Genomic DNA, 15,808 nt, shown 5'->3' on the forward strand with positions numbered 1-15,808 from the left:
CGTGACTACAGTTTGATAGGTAGCCACCGGATCGTCTCACAAGCTCAACATTCTTCTCGCAAACCATGCGAACGAATTTCCAAATACTGGCAGGCTGCCAATGTAGGCGCATGCCATCTAATGAAAAGGATGAACATCTACCTATGGGGGATAATGGATGTAAACAGCCTAGAAGTCTACATTGCGTTCAGACTTTGCTAACTTCTATGTGAACACTAATGTAGACTGCAGGGTGTTTAGTCTTTCCTCGAACGCGGTGGGCGACTATGCGAGACGTCGTTAGAGCCAACGTCATTCGTGCCTTCCATATCCACACGAAAAGCTTCATCATCAAGACTAAGCACCATTGACTCATACATCCTTGACGTTACTCCTTTCATCTGACATGTATTTATTCCGCTACAAGTACATCAGCCTCCATAAGCCTTTCCACTGTTCCCAAGATTTTCGATCAAACACACCTCCAGGGCTATCTCAATCCGAGCCTCTCAAGCCATGGAAGCACTCATCCACACCCACCGCCTAACGCTTCTCCGCCTAACAGACACCTCGTCCCCTTCCTCTACACACGTCCGTATCTTCCACGAAAACTGGTCGAATCCCGACGCCACAGCATGGAGTCTGCACGGGCCCACGCATTCCCTGCCCGAAAGCTACGAGTGGATGAAAGAGCAATTGGCGCCTGAACTTGATAGCATGTTTTATGCTGTATTTGTCAAAGCCGACACATCAAACTCAGCCTCTACTAGCGACGATGACACTGGGCTGGGGAAGCATATAGGCAGCGTAAGCCTACGTCTTCAACCTAGCGGTCCTTCTCTTCCAATCTCACAGACATCCACATCGACCAATGTGAGGGTGCTGGGTTACGCCTTGTTTCCGTCAGCGTGGGGAAAGGGATATGCGACGGAAGCCGGTCACGCGTTGCTGCACGCATATACTGCTTTCGTGTCTTCATCTTCCTCATTCTCGGGCGCTCAAGAAGACAACGACGGAACCGAGCCACAAAAAGGGAAGACGTACATCGAAGCAGCAGTAGACGAGGGTAATCCTGGTAGCGTAAAAGTACTGGAGAAACTTGGCTTCAAGAAACTGGGTTGGAAGCATGAAGAGGGGAAAATGTGGCTTAATGGAGCGTGGAGGAACCCTGGGTATTGGGTGTATGGGATGTTTGTTTAGTGTGCAAGTATGAGAAAGCACATGACTGAGGCTGGAGAAGAAGTAGTAATACATAATCGCATACACAGCGGAGTATGCAAACCTCTCAAGAACTATGTTCCCACAGAGTATCCGTACATGACTGCGTGCCTTACCACTCCGCGACTTCACCCTGCTTGGGTAGTGTCGCCCGAACAACCTTGTCGCAGTTGAGCAAGCAAAGAGGATCGAATGCCTTCTTGAGCTGCCTCATTGCGTCCACAGTAGTTTGGCCCACTTCGTGTGGTAGGTAGTCTCTCTTGACGAGGCCGACGCCATGTTCACCTGTGGCTGTACCTTCGAGTTCGATAGCGCGCTTGACCATTTCGTGGACGAGGTGGGAGGCTTTGTCGAAGTCCTGGTTACGGTTGTAGAGGATGATGGCTGGAATGATATGTAAGCGAAAGAGTCCTAAGATGAGGATGCACGCATGAACCTACAGTGGAAGTTTCCGTCTCCAACATGTCCTACGATACTGGCGAGTAGTCCACTCTGTCGAATCTTCTCCTTGGTCTCTTCGATGATTTGTGGCAGCTTGGATATCGGGACGGCGACGTCGGTGGTCCAGACAGCCATGTCTGGGTTGCCCTCGCCCTTGGCCATAACGCTCCAGAGTGCTTCCTTCCGCGCTTGCCATAGGTCCTCCTTCTCTTGTTCGGACTTGGCGAACTCGAAGCTTACGGATCCGGTCTTCTTGGCAAGACCTTGCACCTGGCTAATTTGTTCCTTGACGGAGCTCTGTGTGCCGGCGAACTTGAAGAAGAGGGTGGGGGCATTCTTCCAGGTCTTGGAAGTCTGTCCCGCGTCGTTGATACATTGCATCTGAACATCATCGAGGATCTCAATGGCAGCAATAGGTACGCCAGCGCCAACGACTTTGAAGACGCAATCTGCTGCTGCGCGGATGGATGGGAAAGCGCATACGGCTACACTGGTGTGCTGTGGCTTTACAATGACTTTCAGCGTGGCTTCTGTGACGAGACCTAACGTGCCTTCGCTACCGATGAACATGCGCGTAAGATCGTATCCAGCGGAAGACTTTCGCGGCCGTTGTCGCGTCTTGATGACAGTTCCATCAGCCAGGACTACGGTGAGCGACACGACCCAGTCCTTCATTGTGCCATAACGGTATGCGTTGGTACCGGAGCACCCTGTCCCGACCATGCCGCCGATCATTGCCCCTGGACCTGGGTCGGGAGGGAAGAAGAGACCTTCTTTTGACAGCTCTTCGTTTAGAAGTTCCCAGCCCACTGCTGGTTGAACGACAACATCCATGTCGCCCTTGTGGAGCTTTATGATCTTATCCATGCGACTGAAGTCGATGCATATGCCACCCTTTGTTGCTGCGAAGTGACCCTCTAAGCTTGTACCTCCGCTGTACGGAGTGACTGGTATTTTGCGTTCATGGCAGACCTTCATGATCGCACTAACTTCTTGTGTGCTGCCTGGCTTCACGACGCAGAATGGCACATCGCCTGGCTGGGAGGGATGCGAAGACCACGATGATCCGCTGTGCGACTCTAGGTCGTTGGGATCCAGTGTGAGATTCTCCTTTCCGACAATATCGCGGAAATCTGTCCAGGCTGCTTCCATGTTCGCCTCTGAGATATTGTGCTTGGGAGGATTGAAGGTCTCGAGTGGTGCGGTCGAACTCGTGTCTGCGATTGGAGGCATCATCTGGCCATAGTAGTAGCCGATGCTTGCGGTCATAAGACATGCTACTCAACTATTAGTATACGCGACAACTGGGGTGTATGAACGGTTGGTACCAAATACTGTCGCAAAGAATTGTCCTCTTGCCGTTCTTTGCTGTAATGACTGGATCTGGATCTGCTCGGCCTTCTCTTTCTGTACACGCTCGTAGATACTCTCATTGAGTTGCAGGTAGAATGGCTTTTCGTCCTCTCTGCCCATCGGTTTTCTTTCGCTCGCCCATCGCCTCTGCGTTATTCTTCCGACTCCCGCACCAGCTCCGCATGTCCGCCATAGCGCTCCTCCCGTTGCGCCTCTTACGGCGAATGAGCCTCGTGGCAGGCTTCGTAGCGGCATTGCGACTACAATTGACGGTGATTCATGTCGTAGGCGTCGATGCGACAAAAGCGGGGAAAGCTTTGCATGTGAGTTGAACGATGATGCTGCGCGGGTAAATCCCGGACTTAAGAGACCGCCAAGAGTTCTCTATGCATGTCGCAACCAGTGATGAGCATTCTATGTGGTTGTGGAGAAGCGTTCATGCGTAGTCTCATACTGAGCAATTACTGGCAGATATCACGACATCGGGATCTGTCAGAAAAGATGCGTCATCACGTGTAAGTCTGTCAAATTACGACATCCGAACAAAAGCAAGCATCCCGAGGTCAAATGTAGTCAACGAAGATTCGATAAGGATAGAATGCATTTGAGAAGCTCGATGGCCGATACCAGAGCGTGTTATACCGAAAGCAAACCCAGTCGCCGTACCCAAATTCTCGCAACGCCGCCAGACACATGGTGCCGGCCTTGAGAGAGGTACCCAGAGCGTATCCAACGCCAGTGCATGTCCAAGTGATGAGTGTGTAAGATATGATGAAAAGCAAGTAAACAAAGCAGGTCTCTACCAATGCGCCTAAAGGAAGAATGCTAAGTCTCTGAAGATGCTCGCAAGATGTATAGCATAAGCATGGGAGGAGCATATATCATGAAAAAGGCCGTGATCCCAAACCAAACGCCATGCTAAAAACACGAAAGAATATATGCAAGAAAGAATGGGGTATAAGGATGAGATGCAAAACCAATCTGCTCAAGTGTCGGGCCAAGTGAGAGGGGTGTGTAGGGCATCGGGGTTAGAGGTAGTGGGGTGGCACCCAAGGCGACTGCTTACGCGGCTAGGCTGTCTACATCCGCTGCGCGTGTCTGTGGCGGTGCATGCGGCCTACTTTCCAGACATGCGCAGCAGTCGAGTCTTGAGCCAGATTACGAAACGCTGCCACGTACCCTTCGCGGCTCGGCTTTTGGTGACTTTGGGCGTAGAGGAAAAGACGGCTGCTTTCTCGGGGTCGACGGTTGCCACAAGCTTTGGCAGCGAGTTGGAGTGCGCCTCACGGTGGTCTGAATATTGGCGTCCACCCACTGAAGGGCGTCCGGCTATCGAGGGTCGTGGCGTCTTCTCATAGTCGGTGGACACAGTACGCGTGCGGTTTATCTCTGATCGGTCGAGCGTCTCTGACTTGCGACGTTGGTGATCCTCCTTCTTCTGCTGCTTGCGGTAGTCGCGTTCCTGCTGCTTGTGTGCCACCTTTTCGTACTTTCGCTCCTTGGCTCGCTGCTCCTCCTCGAACTTCTGTCGCGCAGCACGAATGGAGGCAGCTCTCGAGGCGGGGTCTACGGGGGAGTCACGACCGCCGCGGATAAAGCGGTAGGTCTGATCGAAGGAGGTACGCGAACTGGGCGAGGTGGTGTCGATGGACTTGAGCGTGTCACCACGCGCCCTGGGTTGGGCAATCGGAGAGGTGAGCGAGACGGACGACTGGGAGTAGCTGCCAGCGAGGCGGGTGGACGAGTTGTTGGTGTGGATGCGTAGGGATGTTCCCTGTGCCGAGGAGATGGAACCGGATCTGCGCGCGGGTTCATACGCGTTTTGTCTCAAGCGGAACTCGTCGCCCGACATGATATCATCGCCCTCGTGCTCGCTCCCGAGAATTGATGGCGGCGACGAGTGGGCTATTGGCGGTGTGTACGGCTGCGGAGTCTGGCGGATGGCAGGCAGTGGCGTCGGCCGCTGCAGACCAGACGACGAGGAGAACTGCGAGGTGTTGGAGGTGGAGCGATTGTGTCTGTGGCGGCCGTTGACGGGCGAAAAAGAAACATCGGATATGGACCGTGAGTGGGCGCCATATTCTGATATACCCAGACCGGTGAGGTCGTTCTCGGCAGCAGGGCGTGATAGATCGAGCCCGCTGGTCTCCTTGGACGAGAGCTTGCGCAGGTAAGGCTTGATCTTGAGCTGGTGGGAGGAAGTCGCAGACGGCATGGGGCGTTGTGTCTCTATCCAAGACTCTTCGTAGACCTTGGGCGTGTCTGAACGGTTAAAGGTAACGACGTCGTAGTCAGCAACGGGGCTCAGAGGGCGCGGACTGGAAACAGCAGAGGCTGAGTAGCCTCGTTTATGGAGACGCGCATGCCGGTTGGACATTGTGGGCGGAGTGAGTGCTCGCGCGTGTTATCGGCGCATGTCAAAGTACGCTGTAAGTAGACCAGGAGAGATCGGCGCAGGTGGTTGTTGCACGCAATAGCATATCACCAAGCCAACGTCAGGACCAGGACTGGCGGCAATCTTCCGATGGTTCCGCGGCTGTCAAGCGCCCACAAAATGGTGACGAAACGAAGGTGTCAACTCGTGCGCGGGATCCGGGGTAGCGATGGCGTAGACAAGACGGCGGTTTCCTCTCTAGCCGACAGACGCTTCCTTGGTTCCTTGGTTGCTGGAACCCATGGACTGGTCCGACTAGCTGCGAACGCTCAGATCAAGGCAGCCGGCCCCAGCTCTAAGCGCCTAGACGGCTAGGCGGTGGGAGAGTAGGTGAGAGATTTATGTTGCCGGGGGTGATAAGAGGAGCATCACCTCGAGACGCAGACGCCCACGGCGTTTAGGGGCCTGGGTGCTTATATGCGCTCGCTGCTGTGAGCGTCTTGTCTAGTAGATGCAGGATGGTGGAGGTACACCTAGGAGAGGAGACCGGCTGAAGCGGAATCGCCGCCTGCTTGGAACGAGATAGCAATATGACTGGCTGGGAGAGCCTCACCGCTCGTGAGCCACGGAATAGAGTGCTACCGTGCCGTCCGACGATATGCCTCATCGCTTTCCGTACCGCTACCTCCATCTCGCTCCTCTTTCGCCCCGCCCCGTATGCCCCGTCGCGCCATCAACACCGCGCAATCTAGTGGCACAGCAGCTCAGAACGCACAGCACTTCATCACTAGAGGCCACGAGTCGATTCGAGGCGCGGAGATGCTGCAAAGCTGAAGCTGACCTAGATTCTCATAGCCCGCACGACTCAGCCATGCAAGTGCTCCGCCCATCGTGGAATTGGCTGATATCTCACGATACTCTTACCCCGCAGTACCAATCCTTGTCCTAGCCCAAGCCACATCAGACATTCAAGGCTGTTATCAACGCAGTATGCATGTGACGAGAGAAGGCCTGGCCCACAAAAGCCCTCGAGTACCTCCTCACGTGCGCGCTGTTCACCGCGGCCCGCCTGAAACACGCTGGGATGAAACACATCTTTTACCCCTCACTCTTGCCCAACCATCTCCTCTCTAAAACTTTCAAGCGATACCATTCGTGCACCATTCCTCGATTTTGAGAGTCAAGTATGTATGACAACACCCATACGGACAAGAACTGTGATTCCTCTGGCCGGTCTTGCACCACAGCATGCACCTTGAAACCTTGGAATCTTCACGCTACGCATATCGGGATCCAGCACGCGTTCCGCCATCAACGATGTATCACATTGGAAAGACGTCACCATGTAGGATACGATCACGAGGAAAGACGCCTTATGAACTAACGAGTTCATGTCAAAATGCTGCGTGTAATGCATTCTTGACAACCTTCTTTTCTTAGTTGTGTCACAACGCGATGCGCTAACATTCAACGCGGTGCCACAATATTGGACGCGTTTCGAGCATCGAGAAGATGACGAATGTGCTCGAGAGTAGTCAGCATCTGAATTGGTTTAGGCTCATCGAAAAATTTGTATTCGATAGTGCTGCAAGGCAGGTTGTGGCTTTACCCGACAAGAGGCGTTGGATGTGAGTGAGAGAACATGTAGTAGTGGTAAAAGTTTGCGAATATGCACATGGAAGTAGAAGCGCATAGTCAGTCCTTTGTATGCGGTGTTGCTATTCTCTGGCAGGGCTAGTTTGCTGTCAGGGTGAGAGAAAGTCCTGGCGTTGCTGGGCAATGGACAAGGCCCACCCTGACGTCGAGCACGGGTCGCAACTTCCCTACCAACATCAAAAACATCTCAGCACCATCTTCATCCACCACGCGCGTCCCATGGAGTTATAACCATCCCAACCAGCCACCGACCGCATCCATCACTTTCAGACTCCTCGAGTGATCGCGACCATGTCGTCCAATAAGCGGGGCAACATTTTTGACCAGGGGAGGCCCGAAAACCCCTACGACGATCGCGATGAAGTCGCGGATGTGCCCCAGAAGGCGACGGCAGCACAGCTGGCAGCCCGCAAGTAAGTCACCTTCACCAGTCATCGTTGGAGTCTATCCCAGACCTCTCTAGTCACGATGCGCTTTGTCCGTCGCGTGCTGACTCTTTGTCCCCCAGAATCAAGACCGCGAAAGCCCGACGACCAGCAGGCGCCACCTCCGTGAGTACCCTAACCACAACACCACACTCCCCACCGCACCCTCGACGGCTGCGCAAGCATGTCGACCACCCGCCACACCCCGAAAGGGCGACGCGAGTTGCAACGCAGGATGCAGGCCTTTGCTAACGCACGCGCTCACCAGGGTCTATCACAGAGCGCGAACTTTGGCGCACCACAACAAAACGCCTTTGGCTTCGGCGCCTCAACACCCGCCCCCGCGAGCAACGGCGCGAACGGCTTCGGTGGCGGCAATGCCTTCGGCGGCGGCGCGACCAACAGCTTCCCACCCGCGCAGTCCGCTGCCCCGAGCAACAACTTCGCTGCCTCGTCTTTTCCAGCGTTCGGAGGAAGCAACCAGGGCACAGGCTTCAACCCTACACCGCCCTCGTCTGCGGGCTTCAACTTCACAGCTGGAGGTGCAAACCCATTCGCGACGGCCAACTCGGGACCCGCGACCAATGGCAGCACGCCTGCGCCCGCATTTGGGGGATCGTCCATGTTCGGCAACAACGACCAGGCGCAAAGTAATCCGTTTGGCGGCCTAGGCCAGAACAACACCACAAGCGCAGCCTCATCAGGCGGTATGTTCGGTACTACCAGTTCAGCTCCCACAGGCGGTATGTTTGGGTCGTCCAGCGCTGCGCCTACTGGAGGCATGTTTGGAACGTCGAGCGCTGCACCATCATCAGGAGGTATGTTCGGTACATCCACCGCCGCTTCTTCCGGCGGAATGTTTGGTACATCTAGCGCTGCGACCTCAGGTGGTATGTTTGGCACATCGAATGCTGCCCCCGGTGGCATGTTTGGCACCACCAGCGGCGCCCCAAACGCTACGAGCACCGCCGCTCCCGCATCCACACCCTTCACGTTCGGCGCCGCAACGACCACAGCCTCGAACACCGCGAGTACGCCGGCGACGAGCGGTATCTTCAGCGGATTTGGCAACTCAACACAGTCTACGGCGCCTTCACAACCAAGCACGTTCGGCGGCTTTGGTGCCAATGCGCAGAAGGAAGATGCCTCCAAGCAGGCGGCTGCGCCCCAAAACAACATGTTTGGTGGTTTCGGTTCCAACGCACAGAAGACGGAGGGTACCTCGGAAACGCCCAAGCAGAACAACTTCTTTGGAGGCTTGGGTACGAGCGCGCAAGGCACGCCAAATGCTACGGCCACCGCTCCTGCGTCGAATCTATTCAACTTCGGCGCGAATGCGCAGAAGTCTAACAGCACGACGTCAAGCGCCCCTCCAACAAACCTCTTTGGTTCTGCTCCGTCCAGCAATCCGTTCGCAAACCTCCCGACCGCCGAGAACACGTCTTCTGGAGCAGCTGCACCAACGAACCTGTTCAGCAGCCTCAAGAAGCCTGAAGAGTCTGGCAGCAGCCTTTCTGCCGATACCCCCAAGTCCAACCCGTTCGCGGCACTTCCCAAGCCAGCCGACACACCTACCACTACAGGAAGCAGTTCAGGTTTCAGCATATTTGGTGCCAACAAGGATGCGGGCGCAGCAACAGTGAAGGCTCCCGAAGCGCCAAAGTCAAGTCTATTCCAGCCGTTCAGCACACCACAGCCAGCGAAGACAACCGACGTGGAGAAGTCTCAAGGGGGCATGTTCACTGCTGCTCAACCCAAAACCAGCTCTGGCCTCTTCTCCCAAACGTTCCAGCCCGAGAGCAACAATTCCAACAATTTGTTCAAAAAGCCACAGTCAAGCTTCCCCCCTGCATCGACATCGGCATCAGAAACACCCAAGGCTGCACCTGAGGCTTCCAACCCCTTTGCCTCTTTGCCCAAACCTTCGACAGATCGTCCCAACTTGTTCAGCGCTTCGAAGGAACCCTCGCAACCCTCCCCTGCGCCGGCCACATCGATCTTCAACAGTACTACCTCCGATTCGAGGGGAGAATCGCAGGCATCTGAGATGCCCAAGGTTCCCAAGGTGCACGTTCCCAAAGACTGGGCTGTTCCAGGTGCCGTTCGCGCGCAGAGCAGCGATGGCCTACTGAAGCAGATATCCGATCTGACTGCTCAACTGCAAATGTTGAACGAAAAGTACCGACAACAGCTGAGCAACCTTCCTCCCACGGCAGACTGGTCAAGCGTGTCGCTTTGGCACTACCAGCATGCGGTCGACATTAAGAAGAAGATCGACAACGTGAAGAAGCAACGTGCAGCCGGACGAGGTATCACCGGCAATGAATCAAGCTTGTCCACGAAGCGCAAGGTCAACGATGACAGCCACGAAGTCCGCGATCCATCCCCTTCCAAGCGAGCTCGTGCGACGGAAGCATCTGCTGGTCCGACTCCGCAGCTCTCGGCTTCTACACCGAAGCTCAGTGCCCCAGCCACGGCGACATCAAACATGTTTGCCAAGGCGATCGGAAACAAGCCCTCTACACCTGCGCCAGCGTCATCGACAAGCCTGTTCGCCCCAAAGACAGCTGAAAAGTCCGCCACCGAGCCCTCGCAGCCAGCTGCATCGACTCCCGGTTTCGGTTTCAAGCCCTCAGTTCCCACCACTAACGGTGCAGAAACTTCGGCAGCCTCGTCTGGCTTCAAGCCAAGCTTCGGTGCTTCCTCCACCAGTACATCAGGTTCTGCTGGTTTCAAGCCAAACTTCGGCAGTGCTCCGGCAGGCGGCTTTATGGCTCAGTTCACTAAGACCGCGAAGACTTACGAGGAACTCGCCGCAGAACGCAAGAGGAAGGCTATGGATGAGGACTACGACTCAGATGATGAGACCAAGGAGGAGTGGTCTGCCAGGTACGACAAGGCTGAGGCTGACCGTCTCGCCAAGGAGAAGGAGATTGCTGCCTCGACCAAATTCGTGTTACCTGGTAGTACTTCTGGAAGTACTTCACCCAAGGGGAACCCGTTCACTGGACTTTTGAAGCCTAAGAGCGGAGTTTCCACTCCCAAAGCTCCCAGCCCGGCGCCGTCTACAGGCAGTCAATCGGTTTTCAACGCCTCCACGTCGCAAGCATCATCCCCCAATATCTTCGGCCACCTATCAGGTCCTTCTTCCAGCAACCAGGAAGAGTCGGATGACGACGACCAACAACAAGACAATGCTGGGTCAGCAGAGCCGCCTTCGCCTCCGAAGCGCTCGGTCGATGCATCGGAGACCGAATCCGAAGATACCCAACAGCACAATCAGCAGGAGTCAAGTTCCAAGGGCAGCTTGTTCTCAAGGATCACCAGGGATAATGATTCCGAGGCAGAGAAGGAGAACAGTGGCGCCTCTTCTCTGTTTGGACAGAGTAACGGTACTACAACTCCTTCCAACAAACCTTTCCAGTTCTTCGATTTCGGTGCTGCATCCAAGACCGCGCCGCCGAAGACCGACACGTTTGCCGGCGATCAGACTTTCAAGGCGGGTACTCCGATCAAGTTTGGCGGAGCTCCTGCTACTGAGAAGAAGGACACTGCACCTAAATTTAACTTCCAGCCTGCTACGCCTGGTGCTGGCGAGTTCTCCACAACGCCGGCGAAACCACCACCCAGCTCGATCTTCAATTTCGCCCCGTCCACAGGTGGATCTTCGCTTTTCGCTCCATCCGGTGGTAACTCTGTGACCTCGTCTGTATTCTCTTCGCGCGCAAACACGCCTCTCTCTGAAGCTGGCGATACCAGTGCCGCGTCTGCAGCAGAAGATGACGAAGAGGGCGGCAAGCAAGAACAGATTGACTTGACCAAGTTGACTGAGGATGAGCTCAACACTTACGACATTGTCTTCCACACTGAAGTCGTACTCGCCAAACACCAGGAGGGAGAGAAGGGCTGGACGAACATAGCAAAGGGCCCGCTCTGGATCCTCAAGGACAAACAGACGGGCAAATGCTCTGTGCGAGTGCGCATCCCCAGCGGTGCCACCCCAGTCAACTACCAGATCCTACCTGCGCTGCCTGCCACCGTCACTGGCGGTAGCAAGAAGATGGTCATGGCGACCAAGCCTGCCAAGGAAGGCGGACTCCAGTCTGTTCTTTACGCAGTCAAGACGCCTGAGATCGCACAGGAACTCGCAGCGAAGTACACAGAGTGTGTACCTAAATCGCAGTAAGCGACCTTGTCCATGTCGACATTCATACCCATTCTACGAACCGTGGGGTTGAGCGTCTAGCTCATCACCTGCATCCACGGATTCGATCACTTTGTTTGCATTTGTTTGTTCACCTTACCCCTGTTTCCGTTGACACCTCCATACACGTGTACCTATATATTCCCACAAGATTGGCGACATTGTTTGTTTTTCCCCCAGCGACTACCTTCTTCATTCCCCCTTTACTTCGGGCTTGTTGGAACATCATCACAGAGAGATGAGCATTGCATAGTAATGGCGTTGGTGGCAAGGAGCCCCTCTTGATTTGTTTTCTTTTATGCGAAGCGACGATGGATGGAAAAATGGGATCTTGATCTTCATGTAGTATACTATGAGCCTTCTTCCTTAATATGCATCAGCGCATTAGTCGCGCTATCTTTTGAACACATTTTTGGGACGTTCACGTGCATGACTACGTGTAACTGTGGTGCTTCCACTGACTGAGGGGGTAACCACTACCGTGGACTCAGATCATAGTTGCTTCGCACAGCCCCGCAAGCTGGCCCCGGGTCCTCTGCCTCCACTTCCCCTTTCGCTATTTTCTCTTCCAGGATTCTTCGTTCCTCGTTGAATCGATCTCTCTCTGCCATACGCTCGTTCTTCGTACTTGGAGGTGGTAAGACACCAGGGAGTGGATTAAACCATTGTCTAGAGAAGATATCAGCTTATTGCCACATCATACAACAACGCTTACTCTTTCGGCGTATTCCTGCCGTCCACGCCACGAAAGCGATCTTCAGTCGTCTGACTCCAGTCGTGTCGATCAAGGTACGCCTTCAACAGGAACGGTGACATGGGCTGTGCATCATAGACCTCTATGCCATTTGGCTCGTCATCCGGTGCTGGCACCCTACGGAGGGTCCTGCAGATGCCGTCACAGCCTATTTGGCGGAAGCACTTGAGATCTGCTGGGCGCTTCATCGTTGCGGAGAACTCGGCGAGCGCAGCTCTGGCCTTGGACGGGTCTGCAGGGCTCGGTTCGTGGACGCCGGTCTTCTATGGATAGGGTTAGGTTTGCCTGTGTTGAACATCTGGTTGATTGGCCTACGCTCTGTTCAGGCGATGATGAACCTTGTACCTGCGGGGGTGAATGAGGTTGTGGTGCAGACATGCTGGTACCTAGGTATGTAAGTTTATCGATGCTGTTGAACGCAGAGATGAGGGGCGTTGCTGTGCATGTATGTATTATAGCCTGCGTGAACAACGGTAATCAGGCTAATGCCAGTGTAATGCTGACCTTACGAAGAAGTTCTAGGCTGCGAGTTGAAGTTATTGCGGCACAGGCGCACAAACGAGGGGAATGTATTGGCTTTATGTGGGCAGTGCTTACTTTCTTGCTGAGTATGACGTATATGGCAGTACGGCTAAACTACCTTGTGCATGTTTGCATCAAGTAGCTACCTGATCGCGACGAGACAATGTCATACAAGTATTCGCAAGTTCGCTGGCATGTATACTCGAAGATATACTTCCTGTACCAAACTACTTGGTCTTCCTTCCTTGCTCATCTCGTCTCCTCACTCCCGCAATGAAGCTCTCAGTTGTGATATACGCCAGTGCGACTTTCCTCTTCTCAACAGCCACGCAAGAACAAGTGAGTGCATCTAGAAACACCCACTCATCATGCGTATACTCTTGTACTGAAGCAAACGCTGTAGTCTCTCCGCGAAGTACTCCGATCTCTCAATACCGAAACAAACGGTATGACCATGCTAGGACAAGACGGAGTCCTTCGGAGGCTCAACCCGGCTCACGACACGGTCATGGACTACGTTCAGCTCTCGCCACGGCACCTAGCCGAGTACGTCGCAAAGTACCCACCCGAGGCGCGTGAAATGTGGGCGGGCGTCGATGGACGCGCAGTTACGTCTGAAGCACAGCTGTGGGCTGTCCCGAGCGACGTCATGCCCCGAGACCCAAGCGCCTTGGTTACTGTACCGCATACCAGTTCGCTGTTGAAGAAGCAGGAGAACAACTGCCGAATGTGGACCTGTACAGAGGACGATGAGTGCAAGGCTGAGCACCCCGGATGTAATTCATGCGATAAATACTATGAGTGTGTTGGGGGATCAGGAAGTTGTTCCAGGCTCGTCAAGTGCGATGATACTTTGCCTAGCATCGAGTGAGCAGCTGAATCTGTTACTCACAACGATGGTATTACTATGTTTAAGTAGCTTTGTCTTCGTGCGGTATTAGGAGCGTGTGTAGCACCTCATACAAGAAAAATATCGAACAGGTCTAGAGCCTACATCGACGTTAGATCGCTTACTTTGCATGTTTTTATGTTGATGTAGGCTGTAACTACAGTAACGTAGGCTGCAGACCTGTTCAACTTTCCCCTAGGTTGACGTAGAAGAGTACTGCGAGTGTGTTGCATACGTCGATGATCTGGAAAATGCCTTTGATTCGGCCCTGCTTCGCGAAATTGGGTATATACTCGGGACCAAAACAAATTACTTACAGCCAATATTCGCCTTCCCTCTGAAAAAAACGGCTCATATTACTCCAAAACCCTACTCTCACCATTCTTCATACCCTGAAAGTGCACATCTTCAAAGACGTCCCCGTCTTGTGCTCTTGCTTCTTTCAACGCATCTTCCACTGTCCACATCTTTCGGCGGAGGAACCAACTTATCAGGCCTCCTCCTTTTTTCACCTCGTCATGTGTTGCGACCCAGTACTTTGCCCGGAGTGTGCGTTGGGCGAGGATGCCGTTCTTCGCTCCGAGATTGAGCTGCTGGGCTGAGGATATAGAGACATCGTGGAGGCCGTGTAGGAAAGCGAGGGTATGTAGTGGTGGGTCGGCTGTGGCAATTGGGCTGAGGGCTTCGTGGGGGATGCCGTGTGGTGTATATATTACACATTCGGCTTCTTCGCCGTTGATGTTAGACGATAGTTCTTCCGCTCCATCGCCATTTATACTGAGTGTAGAGAGACGCTTTTTAGGCGTCGCTGTCGACAGGAAGGGATGCGTGGCGAAGGTTATTAGGAGCGCGGAGTGGAGGTAGAGAGAGTCTCCGGACGCTGTGAGGCGCGATATGCTGAGCCATGAGGGGAGCGGCGAGAGACTGTAGTCGTGCCAGTCAGAATGGTCGGCGAAGGTGGGTGTTGTGATTACTGTGCGGAAGTGGTTCCAAGAGGATATTAGGTTGGCGGCTTGCTGCGGTACTTGTCAGCTCCTATTACCCTTGATCATGTCGCATGAGAATATACCTCTGTCGCGAGCACAGGCACATCACGATGAACCTCTAAAAGCGTCTCTTTATGGCAGTGGTCGGTGAATTCATGGCTAACAGCCACACAGTCCACATAACTCTCCTCATCCACCTCTTCCACCTTCCTCTTTTTGCTTCTTCCTCTGCCTAGTCGCAGTCCTCCAGCCATTATTTCGACCTGTCGTGCCAACTCCTCCACCTCGGCAATACTCTTCACGGCGCTCTCCGTCGCGTGGAATTGCTGGCTGAACCATTTCGCGACATCGCTCTGTCCACCGACGAACCATGGATCTATTAAAACATTGTAGTATACCCGGCTCCCGTGTTTGACGGCGTTCGCTGGACGCGGTATCTGAAGCAGCCAAGACGAGTCGGCGTTCAGGTGGTGGAGGATGGGCCGGCGCGTTGCGAGCGCGCGAACGACGGCGTCGCGAATCTCGAGGTGGAGTTGTGAAGATGGATCATCCATGTTTCGAGCGTGTCGTGATATGTTCGCGCTGGTTCTGCGGTTGCGCTAGATGGACGCGCCGGATTTGCGCACTTCAGGGCGACATCTGGCGCGTCGAAACGGTGACGATGCGACGAAAAGGCGCTAACGGAGGCTGGGGAAATCGTGGCGATGACGCACGGGCGACATGGAAGGCCCTCGTTGCAGCACTCATCGTCACAAGTTCAGCCTTGCGACATTCGGGCAGTCACCTCACAACTACTTTTGTATGTGTGTCAACGAATCCACTGGGTTATTTTGATCTCGGAGCGACGATATGATCACATGAACCCTGCCATAGGGATGGTTCCCCAATCGAAAAGTCTTCGTCGCCCATCAATTTACCACAATCTCCGCGCCATAATCCAGAACGTGAACGCTTTGCTCCCACCAGAATGACTGTGCAAGCCGAGTTTTCTGGTTTGTTTCTTGGAC

The 15,808-nt window shown here is 54.1% G+C and overlaps 6 protein-coding genes across 6 annotated transcripts; 2 read left to right on the top strand and 4 right to left on the bottom strand.

Moving 5' to 3' along the window:
* Positions 1-1,309: 1,309 nt before the first annotated feature.
* J4E90_004109 (uncharacterized protein) lies at positions 1,310-3,246 on the bottom strand (the record flags this gene model as incomplete). The annotated part of the gene is made up of 3 exons (XM_051433675.1): positions 1,310-1,581; positions 1,638-2,915; positions 2,967-3,246. The coding sequence occupies 3 exons, from the start codon at positions 3,244-3,246 to the stop codon at positions 1,310-1,312; spliced, it is 1,830 nt and encodes a 609-aa protein (XP_051292193.1).
* Positions 3,247-4,108: 862 nt separating this feature from the next.
* On the bottom strand, positions 4,109-5,368 carry J4E90_004110 (uncharacterized protein; the record flags this gene model as incomplete). Its single annotated transcript, XM_051433676.1, has 1 exon — positions 4,109-5,368. The coding sequence occupies one exon, from the start codon at positions 5,366-5,368 to the stop codon at positions 4,109-4,111; it is 1,260 nt and encodes a 419-aa protein (XP_051292194.1).
* Positions 5,369-7,312: 1,944 nt separating this feature from the next.
* Positions 7,313-11,632, top strand: J4E90_004111 (uncharacterized protein; the record flags this gene model as incomplete). Its single annotated transcript, XM_051433677.1, has 3 exons — positions 7,313-7,434; positions 7,530-7,572; positions 7,715-11,632. 3 exons carry the CDS (start codon positions 7,313-7,315, stop codon positions 11,630-11,632), a joined length of 4,083 nt encoding a protein of 1,360 aa, XP_051292195.1.
* Positions 11,633-12,361: 729 nt separating this feature from the next.
* On the bottom strand, positions 12,362-12,782 carry J4E90_004112 (uncharacterized protein; the record flags this gene model as incomplete). The annotated part of the gene is made up of 2 exons (XM_051433678.1): positions 12,362-12,667; positions 12,720-12,782. The coding sequence occupies 2 exons, from the start codon at positions 12,780-12,782 to the stop codon at positions 12,362-12,364; spliced, it is 369 nt and encodes a 122-aa protein (XP_051292196.1).
* A 417-nt stretch (positions 12,783-13,199) lies between these two features.
* On the top strand, positions 13,200-13,797 carry J4E90_004113 (uncharacterized protein; the record flags this gene model as incomplete). The annotated part of the gene is made up of 2 exons (XM_051433679.1): positions 13,200-13,265; positions 13,330-13,797. 2 exons carry the CDS (start codon positions 13,200-13,202, stop codon positions 13,795-13,797), a joined length of 534 nt encoding a protein of 177 aa, XP_051292197.1.
* A 374-nt stretch (positions 13,798-14,171) lies between these two features.
* On the bottom strand, positions 14,172-15,355 carry J4E90_004114 (uncharacterized protein; the record flags this gene model as incomplete). The annotated part of the gene is made up of 2 exons (XM_051433680.1): positions 14,172-14,831; positions 14,885-15,355. 2 exons carry the CDS (start codon positions 15,353-15,355, stop codon positions 14,172-14,174), a joined length of 1,131 nt encoding a protein of 376 aa, XP_051292198.1.
* Positions 15,356-15,808: the final 453 nt, after the last annotated feature.

This window comes from Alternaria incomplexa (assembly GCF_024043165.1).
Source record: "Alternaria incomplexa strain BMP 0042 chromosome Unknown scaffold_5, whole genome shotgun sequence".
Classification (NCBI taxonomy): Eukaryota; Fungi; Ascomycota; class Dothideomycetes; order Pleosporales; family Pleosporaceae; genus Alternaria; species Alternaria incomplexa.